Consider the following 22,901-nt stretch of genomic DNA (forward strand, 5'->3'; position numbering starts at 1 on the left):
CATTTGCTCTACCTCAGCTCCTACCCATGCCTGACCAGCTCACCGCTGCTACCTGGTTCCCCTTCAGGGCCCATCAGGGCCTGGTGTCCCCTTGATGCTCAACTGTGCAGCCAGGCCAACCCACTGCACACCCAGGTTTCTAGCTCCTCCCACCCTTTATGGACTCAGATGAAAGGTCGCACCAAATGGCATGGGCTCTAGCAACTTGAGCATCCACCAGATAGGCTAGGTGACACAATGTGAAAGCACAAGGACTTGAACTTGTCATGAGCAAACCAAAGATGGAAGGGCACCAGAAGATAAATTCATTCTTCATCCTCCTTCTGTACAGCTTTCCAGAGAAGCCTCACTGAGCGGGACACAACTGTCTAGTGACCTGCTGCATCTCCTCGTGGCTCGTCTTGAAGTGGTGGCCAGTAAGGCTGTGCATCACTTTGTGTCTTAGATTATTCAGGCTGCCAACAAAAAACCACAGACTGAGTGGCTTCAACGACAGAAATGTATATTCTCACAATTCTGGAGACTAGGTCTGAGGTCAAGGTGATGGCAGGGTTGGTTTTCTCTGATGCTTCTCTTTTTGGCTTGTAGATGGCCGTCTTCTCCTTGTGTCTTCACACATGTCCACGCATGTCTATGTCCCAATTTCTCCTTATAAGGATACAAGTCATACTGAACAAGGGCCCATTTTAAAGACCTCATTACTTCTTTAAAGACATTATCTCCAAATGTGACTGCATTCTGAGGTGACAGTGGTTAGGAGTTCAACATATGAATTTGGAATGGGGAGGGAGGCGGGACACAATTCAGCCCGTCATGCTTTGTATGGCTTCATATTTTTTGTTTCACTTCCCTTTTTTCCCCATTCTAGCTGCCCTGGATTTTAACCTCCCCAATAAAGCACCAATACTTTTATCCTTGACTCCAGCAAGAATTGGATTAGTGTAAGCAATCCATCCATCTACCTGTGGGGTTTTTCCTTTCCCATGTTCTTGCCCACCTACCAGACTAACCAACATCCTGGACTCAGTGTTTAACATTCCCATTTCCTTCATTTTTTACTTATAGGTTGTGACAATAATATTTTCTTTAGTTTTTCCTGTTTTGTAAAGTTATGAAGAGTGTTACACTGTGTGTTGAATTCTGTCACTTGTGCCACTCAGCATTCTGTTAATAAAACTCATCTCTTTGATGTAAACATGTTTAACCACTGTGCTGTACATCTGAACTCATATAAAATAATATTAGATGCCAACTGAAATTTTTTAAAAATTGGAGAAAATAATAACGCTTCTTTGTTTGTTTAAAAAAAAAAAAAAAAAAGGAACATGGCAGAGACTATGTTCCTCACCAATATCCCTTTTCCAACCTCTGTTGTAGTTAGGATGGCCATGGTGCTCATTTCTAGGCCAAGTTGCTCATGCAATTGCACCTTCTCTTGTCCCACACGCCATTCCCCCAGATGGATAACGCCAGGGTAAGTTTGAAGCCCCAAGCTGGGGAAGCCGAAGACAGGAGAGGCCTGAGCCGCCAGCTGGAGGGGCTGCCGTGGGGGTCGCCCAGCCTCCAACACCTGCAGTGTGCTTTGCACGAGGAAAATGTAAACTTGCAGTGTGTTGTGTCACTGAGATGTTGGGATTGTTCCCGCATGAGCCTAATACAAGTCTACACACACACACACACACACATACACACAGAATACACCCAAAGGAAAGAGAAGGAAGAAGAAAATAAAAGAGCAGAAATCAATGAAGTGGAAAACAAAGACGCAGTAAAAGGCTCAACAAAGGGACCGCTGTTCCTTCCTGAACTTCAGAAAAGCCATCAGATAATTGCCCAACTCTTTTCTTAGTTTCCTTGCCAAGTGTGTTTTCATCTCCCCCACGCTGCTCAAAAGAACAACCCACTGAGAGCCTACATCTATGGGTCTGTATGGCTGGACTATTTGTTGTTTACCCTCCAATTGTCACATAAATGTGCTGTGTGTTCTCCCATCGCAGGAACCAAATGGTGGGAGATGGCCTGAGCTGGGGAACAGGGGTGACTGCCATGTGAGGTGCATCAGGAAAGGACAAGGTAAAACAGGAGAGCAAGAGGCTGCAAGTCGGAGTACAGGTGCAAAGGGGCAAGGGGGGGAAGCCGCAGGGGGCCTCGGGGAGTCCTGGGGTGCTCTGGGCCCATGCCCCACATCCAGGAGAGAAGACCGCAGCAGAGCGTTGTCGTGTGTGGCGCCATGTCTTCTCCATCGTCAAGAACAGGATTCAATCCCTTTTCACATATACTAAGTGTAATTTATATTCTAGTTAATTCTACAAGAGTGCTTTTGATAAAAGGACCCAGATGTCCTTCTACCACAAAACCACCACAAAGAGGCCAGGAACTGTCATTAGCATTAACTGCAATTTGCAAAGCAGTTTCTTTATTTAATTATTTGATATTTTGTCCTTTTACTCCTTTTTTTTTGTTTGTTTCTTTCTGTTATTGGAACTGCATCAGAATTGAATGTTTCCCGCTACTTGTCATCTTTTTGGAGTGTGAGCTGCCTGGGGGGAGCAGAATTTCTGCATGTTTTTATATATCAGCAAAGGAGAATCCCACAGACTCAGGTGGGCTCCACGTAGCAGAGAGCAAAGGACAACGTTCTTTAAAACTGGACTCCTGACTCTTCCACAGTATCAGTCTGTTGTCTCTAAAACACAGCAACGATATTCTCAGTGGTTCCATCACTCATCCTTTGGGGATGAAGGTTCTTAGCAATATTTTACTATCTAGTCAACAGCCTCAGTGTCTATATACTTGGTTTTCTAAGGTCCAAATTATGTTTCTTCAACCAAACATCGTACAACTGGAACATTCTCCATGTTGTCTAAATTTACGGGAACATTTTTCTGCCCCTTCTCCCCACTGTTACTTCTTCTCTGATTAATTTAAAACTGCCTATATAAGTCTTAATGAGTCCTCTGTAGACGTCTGAAAACGCTTATATTCTCAGCACTTACTGTAATCCTGTAACCAGAGAAGCTGTTGTTAATGGCCGAGGTTTATTCTTCCTATAAATATGATTGAGTTCTGACACCTGGTATAATGTTTTTCTTTAGAATGAGAGCCAATGTAATGAAATCCTATATGTAGTAGTCTGCAAAAAAAAAACCAAAAAACAAAAAAACAAAAAACCTTAACATAAAATCTTTTTTTTTTCACAGAAAACTTTTTTTTTCTGACTTCAAGATCATTAATTTTACCATCTAGTTACTTCAATAATATTTGCTCTCCTACCATGTGAGCTATATAGGAAGGCTTTAGAAAGGCTCATAATCCAAGCTGGGGAGCCAACATCTAATAACAAGATGAGTCAGCGCTGTAGGAAAATAGGAGAAACCAATTAATTCTGCCTAGAGCAGGGTCAAGAAGAGCCTCATAGAAATGACCTTGAGAGTCAGTCACCTTGGTGATGGGACTTAGAAGGATGAGCCCATCCCAGGATTGAAGAATAATACAGAACTAGGTGCCATGTAATAGATGTAAGGAAGAACATTAGCTGAAATTATCCAGTTGTGTGTCAGTTAAAACTAACACACAAACCAAATCTTGAACCCTGGCATTTGTATTTTATGTTGTCTAGAGATTATAATTCAATTCACAGCGTCAGATAGAATACACTCTAAGGGGGCTTCAGTGGCCTTCCTTCATTGAGGAGAAATCTGGAAAGGCGGCACTTACAAGTAAAACATAGTCCTCTAAGCAAGGTTAGCTTAAACGTTCCTCCACTGATTTAAATGCCCTAAGAGCCGAAGAAGAAAATCTTGAGAGGCCTTGGTTTAATTATTTTCTTCCCCCAAAATTGGGTTCTAGTTTGTTTGCTTTTTTATTTTTTTTTAATTGCTCAACTGATCTGAATGCCCGTGGCCAGCCCTTGTCTGTCCTTGGCATTGCCATGACCACAAATGACATGAAATGCCGATTAAGTCAATCCACCATGATGGCTTTCCCTTTCCCAAGTAATTAAAGAGATTATGTCCTAAGACATAAGCCAATGAGAAAACTCGGATTTGGGGATTACCATTAGATGTTCAGGGATGTGAAGGTGAGATCCAGGGAGGGAGACAATAAGTACAAAACGTGACTGCGACCTGAGGCAGAACAAAACTGAGTTTTGTCAGAAAGAAAAAGGAAGAAAAAAATATGGTCTCTCTCGTGCATTTGCGATCTGCGAGGCTGAATTATATAAGCTGCTGATTATGTCCGTTTTTATTTTAATTGGGCTGAATCTGCACACACTCGTGTGGTTCCACCTGACAGAGAGAGACACTACAAGAGCTCAGGCGAGGAAGGGGCGGGGAAATTCACCTCATTAAAGTGTGGCCACAGCTCCACCCTATTCCTGTGACATAGACGCACAAACCACGACTCACAGGCAATCAGAACCCATCTCTGTTCATGAAAGTCTTTCCAGAAACAACTCTCATGACTACCGTATTTGTATTAGCTAAGCATCTGCTGGTCTGTGTGCTCACAGCCTGGCTGGTACACTGTACATGCCCAGATGGTTGAAAGTCAGGCCCAAACTCAATAAGCCAAAGGGAAGCCAAGCCTAGCAACCATTTTCCAGTTTCCTTTGTCCCTCTCATAGTTTCTGTCCCAACGTCTCCCTGGACCTACCAAAACATTCCTAGGGAGAGGCATCCCTGAGGACCGTCTTTTTCAGCTTCCACAGAGGCAACACAATCCATTAGTTTTATATCCACATAAGAGTTCTTTTTCGTGAGAATTTCAAAATAGGTACCATTCCGCGTGATTCCGTTGTTTCTAAGCATATGAAACACAGAAGTAAGTTTGGAGGCACCACTACAAGCTGGGGATGGGAGGTAAAAGTCATCAGCCACCTAGGAAGTGGAGGAAATGCTCAGATTTCCTGTTTTCTTAGGTCATTTTGTGAAGAAAGGTGAGTGAATTAAAGAGAGAAAATATTCTAATATTCAGGCCACTGTTAAAATAATGCTCCATTATTCTGAGTGAGTCCAATCATAGACTTATATGGTTTCTTGAGTTCTGGCTCAGACAAAAGTTGTGAGTAACTCAGGTCGGTACCACTAAAAACTAAATTTCCAAGCCACAGACTACGTGACAGCCTCCTGACAGCATGAAAATGGCATTATTTTGCTGGTTAGGGACAAGAGAATGAGCAATTCCCTGTTGACTAGTCTTGAATGTTTTATTTACTAAAGGTTGAGAGGCATAAACACTACAACTAGTATATTCCAATGAGTCAACATCTATTAAGTGCTGTGTGGTAGACTCCGCTAAGGACCTTACAAGCATTAACACTATAAGCCTATCAAGTCGATTCTATTATTATTCCTGTTTCAGAGATAACTGGGGAGCAGAGAGATAGGTAACCAGCTTCAAGTTGCAGGGCTTGTAAGTGGTAAAGTGGGACAGCTGGATTATCTGCTTTCAAAAGCTAAGCTTCCAAATGCTTCTAACTACGCAAAGCCTATTTCCAAAAGTCAGAGACTTCCAAATTGTTATTAATTCCTGAAATTCCCCCACTCTTATCCTGACATGGCCTCAGCTGGAACGATTTTATATATATGGTGTGTGTGTGTGTAAGAAAATAGAACCAAACCCCCATAGAAATTAAAGGACAGCTTCTTACTTTGAAGGCAATATTATTTTATATTAAACTTCATTTTTAAAGCTCTTTCATGTTTAAGATAAATCATAATGTTCAGACCAAGGTCTGTCAAAAGGATGAAGGAATATTGTAAAATCCAGTCTTTGTCACCCTAAAAATAAAGCTACATTCTAAGTCCCTTTTAATGGGTCTGGTCAGAGGAAAAACAAGGGGGAAATAATTTTTCCCCAATGTCTTCTCTCCTTCTAATCATTTTTTCCACAAACATTTGCTCTAGGACAGGGAAGAGGAAACAATGAGAGTATTCATAACCTTAGCTACCAAGATTGCAGAACGGCTGTATCTCTTCTTCTTAAAATACCTTTGGGGTTTATATCATCATTTACCCTTACAGCGTCAGTTTCACAACTTTTCAGAGAAACAAGCAACTCAGTAAAGGAGGGTGTCTGTGCTATTTGGCTGCAAGCCTGACATGAACCCTCGGGCTGTCTTCCTTGGAGCAGTGACTCCAAAGTGGGTGGTGGGGCCCCCAGAAGAGACAGTAGGATTAAAACCCGCCTTCTTTAGTTGTGTATGCACGCATTTAAATCCCTGAAGTCCATTGCGAATTGGGAGCACACATAAACAGTTGATCAATTCAGAAGATGAGCTTCTTCAACATTGCCATAAAATTTCAGAATATGCCTTGGGGTGATCAGGTTATGGCCAAGCACCATGCGCATTTCTATGTAAAGGGAGAAGAGTAGGTAGCTCAAAGGGTCTCAAAGACTGTGTGACAGCCTCCTCCTGGCTGAGTGACATTATTTTGATTATAGCTAAATCTTGTCTCTCCTCTTTTCAAATCAGTAACCATAGGCCATTTTTAGAGAAGGAATTTTGTAGTAAGAAAAAATTCTCCTCTACACACACACACACACACACACACACACATCCCTAAAATTAAAGAAAAACATGGCCCTATGGCTAATCTGAATTTCAGGTAATCTCTTTTTCCTTTACTTATGCTGAAACTCGCTTTTGTCAAAAATTGTCAAGCTAGTACGCTTCCAGTAATAATTCTGGCCAAAAATAAATAAAACCCTGAAGACAAAACCTAGCAGTTGAGAAATCTCAGAAAATTATAAGGTGAATTTTATAATAAGATTAATATTTTTTTCTAATCCCATATCCTACAGGTTATAAAATCTATTTGTAAGTCCCTTTAGGTATCACCATATACTATGGTCCTACCAGGCTTTATTCACCATGCAAAGCCTTCCACATAGTTGAAGGAATCATCGGCTTCTCTGAGCACTCCTTAAGCCAGTTCTTAATCAATAGCGTGTTAAATACTCAACTGCCAGGCGATCAGCATAAACCTATAAAAAAATTACACAGGTAGAGTTACTTGTGAATAAAATCAAATTTTATTGCCCAAGCCAAAAAGTGGCTATACCAGAAGCCCACCTTCCATATGATCTCCGAGGAAGTAGCTTGCAGTGGTCTGTCTCATCCCAAAGGAAGAGATGCAGTGATTCTATCCACAAGGGTGGGAGCAAAAAGTGAGTGACTCGTGAATAAAGACTGATCACAAGTACACTAGCTGGAAAAAACCGAATCAGGCCTAGCGGGCCATCCCATTCATGCATGGTGGCCAACCAGCAACTTCATGGTTATCTTTGGCTGGTACTATTCGAATGTCAAACAAAGAAATTTACTTACTCAGGCTCCGTGGGGAATGAAAGATGCAGATACCTCTTGGTTTCCTCTGAGGGCTAACAAACTGACACTGGGGAATATACGTGGTCCTCGGGCCAGAGAAGGCAACGACCACTGCTTGCTTTTGGGAGGGGTGGGGAGTGGACCACAATTAACCAAAACAACCCCTACAGAACTGATCCTACAACTTTCAGGGAGGAAAGAGTTAACTGAGGAGAGAGAAGCAGAGATAGAAAACTGACAAACACATGACATGAAAATGAAAACACTACTTAATGATGTGGGACGTTCTAAGTCACTTGTTCTCAATGGACAGTATGACTCCCTAGAGGCAGTTTTGGAAATACGAGGGCTTTTGAGGTGCTAATGGTGGGACCACAAGCCACGTAACAGATGGAACATGTGTGCTGCACAAGCCCTATGGGTTGGACCCTTCACAACAAAGAACCCCCATCAGCACAAGTTCCGGTCGCCCCGCCAAATAGTCATGGGGATGGAAACCCAGTTTAGAATCGCTCGAGGCTCTAATCTCATTCTATCTATAAACACTCAGGGAATTCTTCACCCAGCTTTAATATGTTGGATTTTTCAGGAAAGCAATGAGAATATTTTATACACTGAGGGAAGCCTGAACAGCAAGGTGAATAGGAGCAAGGACCAGAACTAGACTGCTTCAACTTTAATCCCAGCTCAGCTGGTATCAACTGCGTACGCTTGGCTAACTCCAGGCATGTAAAATAGAAATGCCAGTGGCACCCACTTGAGAAAGCTGTAAGGATTTAGAAGAGGCACCCAGGAAGCACTCTGTGTGTATCGCTATTGTAGACTTCTGTTTTGTCTAGAACTTTATCGAGATTTGGCCACATTTTAGAAAATCCTATTGCCGGCATCAGTCTGTCCTGGTATTCAGTTGCCAATGCAGCATGCCTGTATTGGTCTGCATTTGTAGTTGTCACTTCCCTGGTGATTTTATATAGAGATTCAAGCATGTGCCTTGTTTCATTATTTCACTACATCTTGTAATATAATCACGCTTGAGTGTTTACACATTAAAATAATTATTTCATTACAAAATATTTATATATTTTTATTTGCTGATATTTCACTTAGGATATTAAGTTGATGTGTATGGTATAGAGACCAGTTATACTTCCTACTAATTTCATTTTGGAAAAGTGAATGGGGTAATGCATTTACGTGCAAAGGTAGGTTTTATCATCCTTGCTTTTCATTTAATGATTGTAGTGATGTTATAAAATATTTATTATAAAAAGACGTATGTGTTGAATTTGGTCTGGTAGTATTTTTAAAAATTGCTATTTTAAAGTATCATGTCAAAAGTGTGGTTCTGCCTCTTCTTATGTTAGCACCTGTCCACCATTCAACCTGGGTTACTACTGAGGTAAGCAGTTTCTGTTAGTTTCTAAGAAATTGGTATTAAACTATCATTTATATATCTTGACAGTAGAGAGATATACAACTTTTCTTAATCAGCCACCTATTTCTTAAACACAATTCAGAAGAAAACCCCAAATAGAAATAAAAGTGTATCTGTGGAGGCTGATTGAAGAAGGTAGAGAACCCAGAAAGTTCTCCGGCCTTCCCTTGGGACTTCAGGGAACAGTCTGAAAAACATTTGGTACAGTAATTTAAGTTAGGCACCGCCTGGAGTGAAGACTGACTTCTGCAAATTCATTTAAGAATGGTCAATTGATTGCAAGTGGCCTTTTCTGCAACAAAAAGGAGCTAATCTCCAGCTAAGACCTCCAAAGCTATTTTGCTCATTACTGAGCCAGACTACAGGGCTGAGTCTGTCCTCCCGTTATCCAGGGAGAGAGAGGAAGTGTTGCCACCCCACTTTCTGGGCAGGAAGCCAGCTCGCACTAACAGTAAAATAGGCAAGGGCTCCCTCCTAGCCACCAGGGCCCAATTACCAGACCTCTCAGCCCCCAGGCTTGGCCCTGACATTGTGTTGTAAACTCCCAATGAATCACGCATCCAGCCCCTTCCACCCTTGGCTGGGCAAACTCCTTTCTCTCCTCCATGCAACACCCATATTCTCAACTGCATTTTCCTTAGAGGCTGGCAGGCCAGGCCTGACTGAATCCAAACACACTAATCCGTGAGGGTTGTGAGTTGGCTTTACCTGAGCCTTTTTAAAGGGAAGAGAGTTAGTCACTCCAGGGAATCTCCAATTCGTTGAATTTCAGGAAGTTCAGCAAAATAAATATTTCAAGGGTGTGGGGGGGACAGGTGTGTCCGAGGAGGGGGGTACCACCTCAGAAAATTCCCCAAACGCAATGTTACTTTACACATGCTTCCTCAATGACCCCCATGGGTCTCATCCATACAACCCCAAATTCTCAGGAGGGTTTATTTTGTTTTTTAACAACAGTGTTCCTGCTGGCAACAGCCAGGCTGGTCACTTGTAAACCCGAAACCGCCTCGGGCACTCTTGTTCATTAGCTTCGTGTATGACGCAAAACAGAAGTAGTTCCATTACATGTGACTAAGAGTAAGAAAAATATACAACTATATTTAAAACACTTAAATTAACAAGATAGTACTTTGCCATTCTAACAAAATATCATACATTCAGTTTAAACAAGAGTTAATATACAGACACACTTTTCCAAAATACCTGATGCTACTTGAAAATCTGTGACCGTGAGACTTTCCAAGATATTTCTAATTAGCAACATGTGGAATATTGAAGAACTGTCCGTTCTTTTCTGGAAGATAAGACACCGAACAGGTCAAAACGCACACCGATGTCTCTTTCACGAACTTAAGTCCCGTTGCTTCGTGTTTCTTAATGATACTTTGGCTGTCAGCAAAACTCATAGCTTCTTCTCCCTCAAAGACAATAATCTATAACAATGACACCCCTCAGAACCACACCCTTCTCTGTGTGTAATAAGCCCTATCTCACTGTGTTTCTGCATCAATCGATCTACACTGAGATCATTATGCCAAGAGGAGGAACCAAGTGTCACAGGTCTATACTCAGACCTCTGCTCTGAAAGAGTGGCAGACACCTCCGAAACACGTTGTTTCAAAGTCAAAGCTGCTGCCACCCTTAAAAAATGTGGTATGTAGCTTGAAAAATCAAAACACAAATTTTCTCCACTGGCTTTTTCAGGTGAATAAGTTGGACCACAAACCAACACAGCTGTGCGACAATGGTCACCGATTTTCTCCTGCCCCCCAAAACAAACAATGCCCCAGTTCCGCCTATGGACCCTAACATTCCTGGCAGAGGCTTGGTTTGTAGGGCGTCTCCATGACTGACTCCAAGAAAGCAAGGAGAGCCGACTCTACCCCTGTCTTCCTTCTGCCTCCAGAAGCCAGAGCCTAAGACCCTCTGGATTTGTTCCCACCCACTCCCTTCAACGTTCCAAGAAGGGTGGCATACAGTTTTTCAAAAATAAAACAAAATGAATTTGCAAAAGGTGTCTACATAATACTGTGCATGAAAATCAGAACAGGTCGTCCACTGAGGAAGCAAGGCACTTGGGAACGGGGGCAGTGGGGAGTCTGGGGAGGGCAGGGCTCAGTGAGTCAATAGTTTCAGGCGAGTAAACCAGCTGACCAGCAGGGACGGTTCGGCGGACGAGGACTTGGCCCTGGAGGAGACGGATTTCTTTTTGGTCCCTTCCTCCTGGAATGGCATCGTGGCGCTGCTATGGAGATCTGAACTGAGGTAGCACCTGCTGCCTCGGATGTAGTCTGCTCGGACCAGCTGCCTCTCCGTGGTGGGTCTGGAGAACCGGTATGGGGGCGAGGAGCTTTCTTCGATGATCGGAGGGATCCGTTCATTACTGAAATACCGACAAAGGGCCTCCTCACCTGTTTTCAGACAAAGACCACGAGTCCATTAGAATAACCGTCCACCGCATGACACTGTTAAGTGGGCCTGAAGCCTACCTAAACTTCTACCGCCTTCTAAGAGTGGGTGCCAACACCCTGCCCTCCTCCCAGGGATGGGCTACAAGGCCTCGCTGATGGCAGGACCATCCCCCAACCCCCACCCCCGGTGTGTAGAGAGCAGAAACGGATGAGGGCCATCATGCTTTAGGCTGCTTTCACACCTGAGAGGGCACAGGGGGCAGAGCAGAGTCAGAGAACCTGCCCTTCTTTACCCGTGTAAGAATCTTCGTATTTACACTTGAAACCAAAAAACAGAGAGGAAGCTGCATAATTCCGTCACTCCTTCCCCATCTCTCTTCCACAATGCCCGCAGCACATAGCATGTGCTTCTAGAACATGATTCTTATTTGGGGGCATCTCTAAGGAGCATTCAGAAAGGTGGGGTTGTTTTCTGTTGTCCCCCTGAGTGAAGGGCAGGCACTAGTCACCTTTAGTGGATAAAGACCAAAATTTTAATGCTCTGCAATGTTCAAGACAGTTCTAAACAGGAAAGACTGATCCTACCCTAGATGCCAAGAGACTCCCCCTGGGATTGGTGGGGGGGTATTTATGAAACTGAATGGAAATCTACAATGCAGGTCACTTTGGCATTCTTCTGACCAAAGAATTCCACTCCTAAAACTGTGTAAATATCTAGGGCACAAGGGTGCTTATTGAAGCATTATTTATGATGGGGGTGTGGAGATAAATATAGAAATAACCTAAATGTCCAACAATGCCTGAATATATAGGTATGATAGCTACAAGATGGATTATTAATGCAGCTATTAAAAACATGTTCTAGATAATATTCAGCTTACACAGAATTAGTGAACCTGTATTTCTTTCATTCTGCACATTTTTTCTAAATGTATACTTGTATATAGGAAAACAACTGGAAGATACACAAAACATTCATAGGGACGATCTGGCTGGCGAAGCAGATTATAGCTGGGTTTTGTTTTCTTGTACTTTCTAGCTGTTCTTCAGTGTATTTGTTTTGCTTTCGTAATCAAAGGGGGAAAGTTACTTTAAAAGTGCCCAATGTCCAAAAGCCCCATATTGTATGCGTCCGTTGATATGAAATGTCCAGAATAAGCAAATCCATAAAGACAGAAGGTAGGGCTGCCAGGGGCTGAGGGAGCAGCAAATGAGAAGGGACTGCTGAACGGGCCTGGGGTTTCCTTTCGAGATGATAAAATGTTCTAGAATTAGGTCAGAGTGATCAACACCCAGCTCTGTGGATATACTAAAAACCACTCAGTTGTACACAGTCACGGAGCGAGCTTTATGGCATTTGTGAGTTCTACCCAATAAAGCTGTGTTGTTTTAAAGGCGCGCATGGCACAGACACCTTTGTTCTAAAACGATCAGACGAGAAAAATGCGAAGGTGGGACAGGGGGTAAATGTTTCTATGTACTGATTTCACACTCCTCACCCCACCCCCGACCCCATCTCTCAGTCTGTAAAGGAGATCAAAGGCTAAATCGGAGCTTAAAAGGCTAAGAGAACGGCCACAAAGATGTTGGTATTTCTAAATCTAAACAAAGGACAGCCTGCCACCTGCTGACAGCTCCACAGACTGTCACCTGTCACTTAGAGGTGTTTTGGACTTGGGACAGGTGTCTTTTTCCTTCTCCACATTAGCATAATCCAGGTGATTCAGGTACTTGAGTGACAAACTTGACCAACTCCGAGGAGATGTCAGAGGCTGATCCCTTTGAAAGTTGGGCTTCCAGAATGTTTTCTTCTTCCTTTTACTATCTAAAGCCTGCTGGACTTGAACTTGTTACCTGCTTTGTTTCAGCACTGCAAAAGCAATGTCATAATGTCCTGCCAGTACTGATAAATTAAATACAAACTGGCAAAAAATAAAAATATCTATGAACAGCTCCCTCAAGACTGGTGTTAATAACCAGTAAGTGACTTACAGGGTTAATTAAACACAAATTTCTTTTCCAACAGTAATTACTCTCTAACACAAGAAGGATTTGGGAGGGAAAAAAAATCCATGCCTGGTCTTGAAGAATCAAACAGCCTCCAATAATAATAGCCATAAAATTTAGGATGAGATTACATAATGAATAATTTATTTCTACTTGCTTAGAAATTGGACCATTCATGTCTACAGTCTTCTCAAAGCATGCACTGCTAATTAGGAAATTTACAATCGCTAATAGCATTGCATAATTCTGCCACTCTAGAAATAAGCAGCATCGGAGAGATCTTCAGCAGTCCTGATTTTATAGATGAGATGTGGCTCAGTACATTTAGGAACAGGGCTGAAACCAGGGCCTGGGTCTTTCGGTTCCTTATCGGATGTGATTTGCTTAAACTTGCCTTTCTTCCCATGACCTCGAGGTCTGGCAAAAGGGTCCACGATCCCCATCCAGCTCCCATCCGCAGGCATGGACAAAGGTCGGGGCTTGCCTTCAGGGGGAAGGGAAGGAAGGTGACAGTGAGTGACTTTCTGGCTCCGAGAATCATTCCCTTTATTGGTAACTTAGACCCCACCCCCACCCCGCGCAATAGCACACTCACTTAAGCAGAAGCAATAACATATTTTAAAATAAGGAAACTATTTTATAGCATCGTTATTTCCATAGCGCCCCATCAGGACAGGGGCGCGCTGAACTTGAGTCTGTGGGTGCACAGGGCGAAGCAACTCCCAAGTTAAAACCCAGGCTCTGGAAGTTAAACTGGGAACATGATCTCACCCACTGGGCTTTGCTGCCAGCAGGCGGAGCCGTGACTCAACAAGGCTTCGCTTCAGAGAGACGAAGAAAGGTCTCATACTTAGAATTTCATTGAGGTTTATGTTTTCCTCAGACTACCCCGAGAGCCTGCCAAATGCATCCGACAGCCCCAAATACGGAAGGGGGTGGGGAAAAGGAGCCCAGCCAATGGCAGAACCAAACAAACACTCAGAAACGTACCATAAGATGGTGTTTTCTGTCTCATTTTTGTGGGCAGAACGTTGGTTTCCACCGAATACCCAGGCAGCTGATCGGAGTCAGCGATGGTGAACCTCCGCCTTCTACTTTCCTGGTCCAAGAAGGAATTTGGGGACTCGGAACCCTTGGGAGCAGGCACCGCTGGTTTGCACTTACTCACTCCTCCGTAAGCAAAGCTCCTGTTCTCATCCCTGGAAGACAGTGGGCAACAACGAAGTTGCTTACAAAGTTCCTTTCATGCTGAAGAACCACAGGAGACATACATGGAATGTAAATCACCTCTTCCCCTGGGGGAAAAAGCATTACTTTTTCGATCCTACCTGTTCCTCAAATACACAGAGGTCCTGTTAAGTAAGAGTAAATACCATCATCCTACTAAATAAGGGGAAATAAATTTTTTTCAAATGTGTTCAAATGGTACAAATATACCTTTGAAAAGATGGCTCTGGTTTCCCTGTATATCTGTCCTGTCATGGAACTTCTTCCTATTTACTGCAGGAATCTCAAGTCAAGGTGTGATCAGTTGAACCATTTTTCTCATGCCCAGAGTAGTATCTTTGCCAAGATCCAGGGAAAAAAAAGACACTTGATGTGTAACAGAGTTGTCAGATTTGAATATTATGTCAAATATATATATATATACACACACACACACACAAAGCCCAGGCTGCTGTGGCTGTGGCTCAGTGGAGTGAGTGTCAGCCTGCGAGCCAAGTGTCGCTGGTTTGATTCCCAGTCACGGCACATGACTAGGTTGCACGTCAGGTCCCCAGTCAGGGGCACGAGTGAGAGGCAACCACACAGTGATGTTTCTCTCCCTCTCTTTCTCCTTTCCCCTCTCTCTAAAAGTAAATAAATAAACAAACAAATAAAAAATTATTAAAAAAAAAAATACAAAGGGCCTTTATAGTCCTCAATGGAGAGTGCCTATTTTCTGAACTAAGTGCAGAACCTGGCAAAAGTTAGGTCTTCAATTGCAAGATAAGTCCTTCTAAATGTCAGCATATAATAAAAGTTAAAATTAATTTTAGTTGAGTCCAAGTTACCAGCTGGGTTACATTTTCTGTGTTTAGTAAACTCCATTAGGTGGACCCTGCAAAAACTACTAGACAAAATACAGAATCAGTTGAGTGGAAAAGAATCGGAAGCCCAGCGTAGCCTGTGTGGTGCCTGTCCCCAGCGAGCGGCTGCGCGCCCGCCCCTGCCCCTATGCGTCCATCTCCACGCTCACAAAGCTTTCACGACTCACCACCCGTGCTCCGTCACCATTTGCATTTTTCATTCCTCAGAAACTATCCTCCGTTAATGATGTGTGCGTGTCCACACGGGTGCCTCCCCCCAAGCAGGAGAATAAAAGCCCCAGTTCCTTTTCTCGCTCACTATGTATATTACCCTCTTTCTTGCCACTGCTCTGTGACCCCTCACTGAGACCTAGAGAAGAACATTCAGGGCTGGAGCTTGGAGGGCGGGGGGTGGGGGGGGGTGGGGTTGTCCTCGCTACACTAATCACCAGTGAAATGCTTGTGTTTTGCATGTGCAGAGGCAACAAGCTGTCGCTTTAAACACATGTAAGATCTCATGGCCACATGACTCTGGCCTATGGCCACAAGGAAGAGTTCTGTCTACCAACCAGAAGGCCCCTGATCACCGAGGGCAACTGCTCTACATGCTGTAAGAAGTTCTGGGCAAACCAAGACTCAAAGAAGAGGAAAATGATGTTAATTATTTGTGCCAGGAATAAATCCAGTAGAAGCAAATAGTTTAGCTTACAACAAAACAAACAAACAAATGAAAAACTCCCATATAAAGTAAAACACCACTCTAAGTTCAGCCTGGACTTTGTCTCATGAAACATTATAGCAGAATTACAAATTTCTCAATTTATTCTTGAATAGCTGATTAAGACATTGGCAGTTCTCTGGGGGCAAGAACTATATCTGTTAAGTGTAATTCGGTAACCCAAGCCCAACACCAAGTACAGTAAATGTACACTGAATGAATGAGCCAGATTCTCTGGTTTTACCAACATATGTAAATATGTAAGTTGACATGAACAAGCTTCTATTTCATACCTAAATCATCCCCTATATAACATCTAGTGTGACCATCCTCATTATACCATGTAACATTAAAAATAGCCATTATAAAGCAATGGTCTTTAAGAATTTATAATAGACACACACATAAATACACACATGTGTGTCAATAAAGCATATCCATACCTACAGTCACATTTTTTAAGTGCTACGGGGAACATATCTCTCTCAGCAAAATAAATCTGTAACTTTAGTGAATGTCTCAGAAATTTTAATTAATCTTCCTCCCCAGAGATGAATTTACCATGTAGTTCATGAAACTTCAGCTTCAGGGACACCCAAACAGCCCTTTCCAATGTCCAGGGAGTAGGCAGGACAGTGCATTCCTGCAAGCGCAAGCTTTCATGAAGACGCCCTGCCCCGCCAAACTATAAAGCTACAAGGCCCACGAAGTCCACATCTGTCCCTGCACTTCCCCTGAAGGATCACAGATCCGCCCACCCCCCGTTTTATTGAGATATAATTGACATAACATTGCTTTAGTTCAAGGTGTAGAAGTAATGATTTTAGGTAGATAGGTAAAGATATGATCACCATAATAAGTTTAAATAACAGTGACAAAGTCTTGTTTTCTTGTGATGAAAAATCTCAAGATCTACCCTCAGCAACTTGCATATACAACATACACTATTGTAAACAGTAGTCACCATCTACATGACATTTCCCAGGACTTATTTATCCTGTAACTGGAAGTGTGTGCCTCTGACCACCACCATCACCCCCGCCCCCAGCCCCATCCCTCGCCCCCAGGATCACACTCTTGAACAATTTTAAGACTCAACCCCGCCACCCTGGGATTCAGCAGCTCTTCCTCGCGAGAGCCCTGTGGTCTTCGTGCCACCGCTCAGAACCGCCACGATCAGGAGACGGGCATGCCACCCAAATGGACCGTTTCATACCGGGGAGAGTAGGGAACGGCCGGCGGCGGAGGAATATAGAAATCCAGGATGGCCGGCTTTTCCTTCTTCAGCGAGGTGTCCATGGTGCTTTCGGGGGACTGCGTCGTCGTGGGTGGAGGCGAGGTCTGAAACAGGAGCAAGGGCACAAGGACGGAGGTTACCTCGGAGATCGTTCCGGTGCACGTCTCCCCCTCCCCTCGGCCAGCACCCCCTCCTCTGTGCCACCAGGCGGCAAGGTCGTAGGTGTTCGTGCGCTCACAGCTAATCAGCACCATTCAGCACGTGTTCTGCTTTGCGACACTGAGAACTAACTGGGAGTTCTAAAAAACTAGATACTTGGTGGGGAACAGAGGCACGGAAAGCAGGTGCCTGGGTTACAGTTCTAGCTCTGGGAAAATCACTTAAACCTGTGTGCCTCAGTTTCCTCCTCGGGACCAGAGCCCTACTGGCAGTGCCTCTTGCACAGGGTGGCAGTGAAGATGAAATGAGTTAGTGAATACAAATCTCTAACAATACTACCATCGACTAGGAGTGTGGGTTCGGAACTCAGACAATCTGGGTGCATTCCTGGCTGTGCAGTAATCCCCCCTTATCCACGGGGGATGCGTTCTAAGACCCCCACTGATGTCTGAAACCTCCGATAGTACCAGACCCTATATATACTATGTGTTTCCCTATGTATACATACCAACGATAGTTTAATTTAAATTAGGTACAGTAATAGATTAACAATAAGTAATAACAAAATAGAATAATTATAACAATATAATGTCATAAAAGTTACATGAATGTGATCTTCCTCCCTCTCTCTTTCTCTCTCTCTCTTTCTCTCAAAATATCTGATAGCCAGTTGTATAACTGAGATGGTTATGAAGTGCTGAAGTGCAGGTGGCACATACAATGTGGATACACTGCACAAAGGGACGATCCATGTCCCAGATGGGATGGAGCGGGACACTGAGGGATTTCATCCCACTATTCAGAAGGGCAAGCCCCTTAAAACTGATGAACTGTTTATTTCCGGGGTTTCTATTTAATGTTTCTGGACCATGGTTGACCACAGGTAACTGAAACCACAGGTTACTAAGGCCTCAGAAAGGGAAACCGCAGGTAAGGGGGAACTAGCTGTGATCTCTCTGGGTAAATCACTGAACTTCTCTGCGCCTCATCTACAAAGTAGAAATAAATGGGGACAAGAACAGGACCAACCCAGGGCAGCTCTGAGAATTACGTGAGATAATATATGTAATGCTTTTACCTCTCTCCCTGTCACACAACTTAAGCTGTTTAATTTAGCGTTACATACACATATACATACATACACATGCACTTAAAATATATAAAACCCACACAGCTTAATTTTAACTAAGCTATTGGTGTCAAAAGACCTATTTTTAACAATCTTGTGTGAGACCTTCAATCTTGCCTCTTTCATAGATTAACAGCAACAGACTCTTTTTCTGGTTGGTAAAGGAACGGTAAGAAAATCCGAGTCAAGCATGCAGACATTTGTGAAAGCCAGTGGAGGCAGCACATGAGAACCGTGCTGGGCCCTGGACAGACACAGAAAGGCACCTCACACCCTACCTAGCCCGATGGCGATGGAAGGCCCCAAAGGGTCCCCAGAATGAGACAGAGAACTAGAGTCTAAGGACTGGAATAGCCAGTGCTTACAGCGTGACAGCCCGTTTTCAGGGGAGACACCGAAAGTAGGGGCTCAGTCTTTTGTCTCCTGTAGCGGAAGGACCACATCCTAGATGTTGGCCATCAACACGTCAACTGTCAACTCTACTCAATGTGTAATTGATTAACATCTCGATCTATTTATCTTGGACAATGTCTGAACGCATGGGGCGAGGATCCGGGGCCTCAACAAGTAAAAGCAAAGTACACTTGAGCACTTCCACCCATGAAGCACTCTGATGATTCCTTCTGAATCAGTAACCCTCATTTACCAGAACCATGACCCAAAACAGAACAATGATGGCGACAGGACAACACTGAGAAGGTTGACAAGAATTACAGGAACTCCCTCCCCGGAAAGGTGGGCACCGTGGCATATAGACCCCTGAAGAATGACACACACAGCGGCCCATAGGGAGGGGCTGAGAGAGTGTATGGAGCCTTCATCTACCCAGGTTCAGGGTCTGTACATACCCTGAAGCATCGTGAGAACACATGGCCCCTAAGCTATAGAAATGCCTCTGCATTTTGATGGTGGTTCTCTCCCTGGGTCAAAAGCAAAACTGAGTGTTTCATCCTTCACCATCACCTCTTCCCCTGAACTGAACAGTTAGTGGAACCTGGCATGAAGAGAGATAAAACGAGAGAAAAGGGAAGTGCACCCTTCTTAAGTGAATCTCCAGAGGTTAAGGGTCTAACTCTAGCCTATACTTAGAAATAATTTTCACTTAGCTTCTGAACACAGCCACTTGAATGTTCCACTATCACTTCCAACTCTGATGTTCAAACGATCTGTCATCTCTGCTTTCCAGATGGCTCTTTGCTCACATTCTAATTTCTGTCACTGATACCACCACCTAGGTTCACTGTCACTGTCACATTTCACACCTGCCACACTGGCTTTCCTCATCTCTCAGCCCAACCTTTTCTAACAGTGCACCCCAATAATGAGTAAGGAGCAAGGTTGAGAAAGATAAGTACCTTGCCTAAGCTCCCACAGCTAGAAAGTGGCAAAGGTGGGATTTGAACTCGAGGAGTTCAACTGCGGAGCCCCTCTCGTAACCATATGCTGTGCTGTTTTGTGAGTCTTTTTCCAAATAGCCTCTTACATTAGTCTTTCACTGGAATCCCCCCATTACCAGCCTTTCCCAGAACCACAGCACCGATCACCTGGACAGACAACAGCTCCCACCTGGTGCTTCTTCTGTTAGATTATGTCACAGGCTGAACTACGTCCTCCTGAAAACCCCTATGTTGAAGGCCTAACCCCCAGTACCACAGAATGTAACCGTACTTGAAGAGAGGGTCTTTAAGACGTAATTAAGTTAAAACAAGCTCATTAGCTGCGGGCCTAATTCAATATGACTGGCGTGCCTATAAGAAGGGATTAGGACACAGACTCATGGAGGACATGGGGAGAAGGCGGCTGTCTGCAAGCCAAGGAGAGAGGCCTCAGAATACATCAACCCTGACAACACTTTGACCTCGGACTTCTGGTCTTCTGGATTGTGAGTAAAGGAACTTTGTTTTAGTCACCAGTCTATGGTACTTTGTTAGGACATTCCTAGAAAATGAGTGCATATATTAATGTAAAAAACAACTGTCAATCTGTTACCTGTAGAATGAAGTCCACGCTCCTTACCCTGGCGGTCTGTACTGTCTCAGCCCACCAGCCCAGCTTCCTCTCCTGTCCTCTGCTGGGCAGAGAGGGGGGGATGTCCCATCTACACGTTCCTGCAGTAGGGCTATGGTGCCCATGTACCCACGGCCGTCTGCCTGCCAGTGAACCCAGTTGCCACGAGTTGGTTGCTAAAAGCTCACAACTGTCCCCTTCTCTAGAGAATAACTCTCAGCTGACAGCTCCTCCCCAGCAGCCTGTTCTGCGGTCACGCCTGAGTAACAGGTCAAGGCTAGACTCCCTGGGACACCACCTTGCTGGCTTCCTGCTCCTTACCATCGTCCTTCCTCCCTTACAAGTTTGACCTGAAGAACATGTCCTCGAACATCAGCTTCACAAGCATCTCTGTCACGGATTCCGCTTCTAGGAAACCTCGCCTAGGACACCACCCTCCCCTGATGGCATTTGTGTGTGTGTGTCTAAAGAATAGCATTCATCTTCTCTGTGCCGTGGCCTCCCCCGCCTGCCAAATTCCACCTGGTGTCCCAGGCTCCAAAGTGCTCCCACCTCTGTGGGCAGGGTGCCTTCACCTACCTGGCCCACCCCCACCTCTCCTTCTTCAGAGCCTAACATTTGTTCTGTGCACCAAGTAGCTGGCAGGGACCCCATCAACTACTAGTGATGAAGTAAGACTTCCGCAATATTAAGTAAAGCATTCTAAGAATCCCCCCCCAAAATTTAAAGCTGTTACCCCTTGCTCTGAGCAAGGCACACAGAAGCAGCTGGGGTGTGATTAATATGTTCAGTTATTATTTATGAATGGATTTTAATTCCATGCCCCTCCTTGCTCCACCCTCCACACCCTGTTATTTAATCCACCCTCCAGTGCTCTGGGCATCATGAAGTATCCAAATGGATGGCTTGAGATTACTACTATTCCTTCCATTTGAAGATGTACGAAAAATCAGTTACATATAAATTGCAACCCCAATCTTATAAAAGGCAATCAAATGTCACCGATTTTCATTCACGGCTTAGGAAATAAATGCTAAGGATCGATGGCATAATGAGGGGGTTGGTCAGCAGGCACGGTCCATCTAGGCGTAGGCAATAAAGGGGTGTGCCGTTTGTAGAGAATTTAAATAATAAAACCCACTAAAAGTCAGTCTGCTTTTTATTATCACCCAACTGGCAATTGCCAACAATGTCTAAACAATGGAGTGATACTTCTCGCCATCGGGTGGATTATTCCCACGGTTCCTATCCCTGACTCAACCTCACATGGTCTCTCTAGGGTTAGGGTTCAAACTCCATACATATCAGTGTGCATTTGAAGTGAAAGAAAAAGACTGAGAATGCACTTCCTGCGGCCACAGCGGCCACTGGCCATCTGTGGTTACTAAACTTCCGAAATGTGGCTGGTGAGACTGAGGAACTGAACCTCCAATTTTATGTAAAGAGTCACATGGGGCTAGTGGTCACTACACTGTTCAGTGCAGATCTAGAACGTCTATTTTCATATAAATAGGATTATAGAAGAATTATGCACATACAAACTCCTGAAACCAATCTCCCTCTGATTTTAATCTTGCTTTTTATTGGGGGGGGGGGGGGGGCACTGTGCATGCCCTGATAGCAGACGAAGGCTTACAACAGACAGTGGGAATAGACCAGATACCTGCACAAGAGGCGGTTTCCACCGCAGGTTTTTCAGGGGTGCCGGAGTCAGTTTGAAAGAACCCATGGGGCGCTTCTTAAGCAGTAACACAACTCCTGTAGGATTCTCTCTCAATTTTCTCACCAGATTTTTCAGCTGCCACCCCACCTTCAAAGAAAGAAAAAGAAGGAGAGGGGACTCATTCATGAATAAGAAAAGAAATCAAACTTATGAATGGATCTCAAGAATATCAGTTGTGAACCAACAGAGATATGAACAGGCTGATACAAATATGTTCCCATCTCAGCACTACTTAAAGTTATGCAAAATTGGATATAAGCTGTAAATTTGAAAAATTCGAGCAAAGGGGCTTTGGGTTCTGTTAAAAGTTCTGGAGGGGAATATTAAGTCTCAAGCCTCAATGAAAAACTCACCACAGTTTGCCGATTAACCTGAATGACTTCATCCCCAGCATGAATCTTCTGAGATCTGTCGGCAGGAGACTATTTGAAACAGAGAGACCTGTCTTATTATTTAAGTTTTGTATTTCTTTCTGCTTCCGTTTCTTCCTCCCTCTTTCTTCTGTAGACAATGAGCAATGGAAATGTAATTTTCTCAAGGGACATTGCACACCTAGCATATTAAAAATTGTGTTATCTATTTTATCAGTGGTCTGTTATAACAGATAATCTGTCCGTTACAACAGCTGGCTCCACGTCACCTGTCAGGGAGAGTGGGACACACTGTGGACATG

At 43.9% G+C, this 22,901-nt stretch overlaps 1 protein-coding gene across 1 annotated transcript in view; it reads right to left on the reverse strand.

Moving 5' to 3' along the window:
- Positions 1–9,688: 9,688 nt before the first annotated feature.
- Positions 9,689–22,901, reverse strand: part of CNKSR3 (CNKSR family member 3) — an 80,025-nt gene continuing 66,812 nt past the window's right edge. The window contains exons 8-13 of the mRNA XM_090280000.1: positions 22,582–22,650; positions 22,169–22,315; positions 17,190–17,314; positions 14,177–14,385; positions 13,581–13,670; positions 9,689–11,179 (exon numbers count right to left, since the gene is read on the reverse strand). Of these exons, the coding sequence (XP_090136126.1) occupies positions 10,884–11,179; positions 13,581–13,670; positions 14,177–14,385; positions 17,190–17,314; positions 22,169–22,315; positions 22,582–22,650 (936 nt within the window). The 3' untranslated portion in view covers positions 9,689–10,883. The remainder of the gene's footprint in view (positions 11,180–13,580; positions 13,671–14,176; positions 14,386–17,189; positions 17,315–22,168; positions 22,316–22,581; positions 22,651–22,901) is intronic.

The sequence above is a fragment of the Furipterus horrens genome, unplaced genomic scaffold, assembly GCF_987537825.1.
Source record: "Furipterus horrens unplaced genomic scaffold, mFurHor1.1.pri manual_scaffold_6, whole genome shotgun sequence".
NCBI classification, from domain to species: Eukaryota; Metazoa; Chordata; class Mammalia; order Chiroptera; family Furipteridae; genus Furipterus; species Furipterus horrens.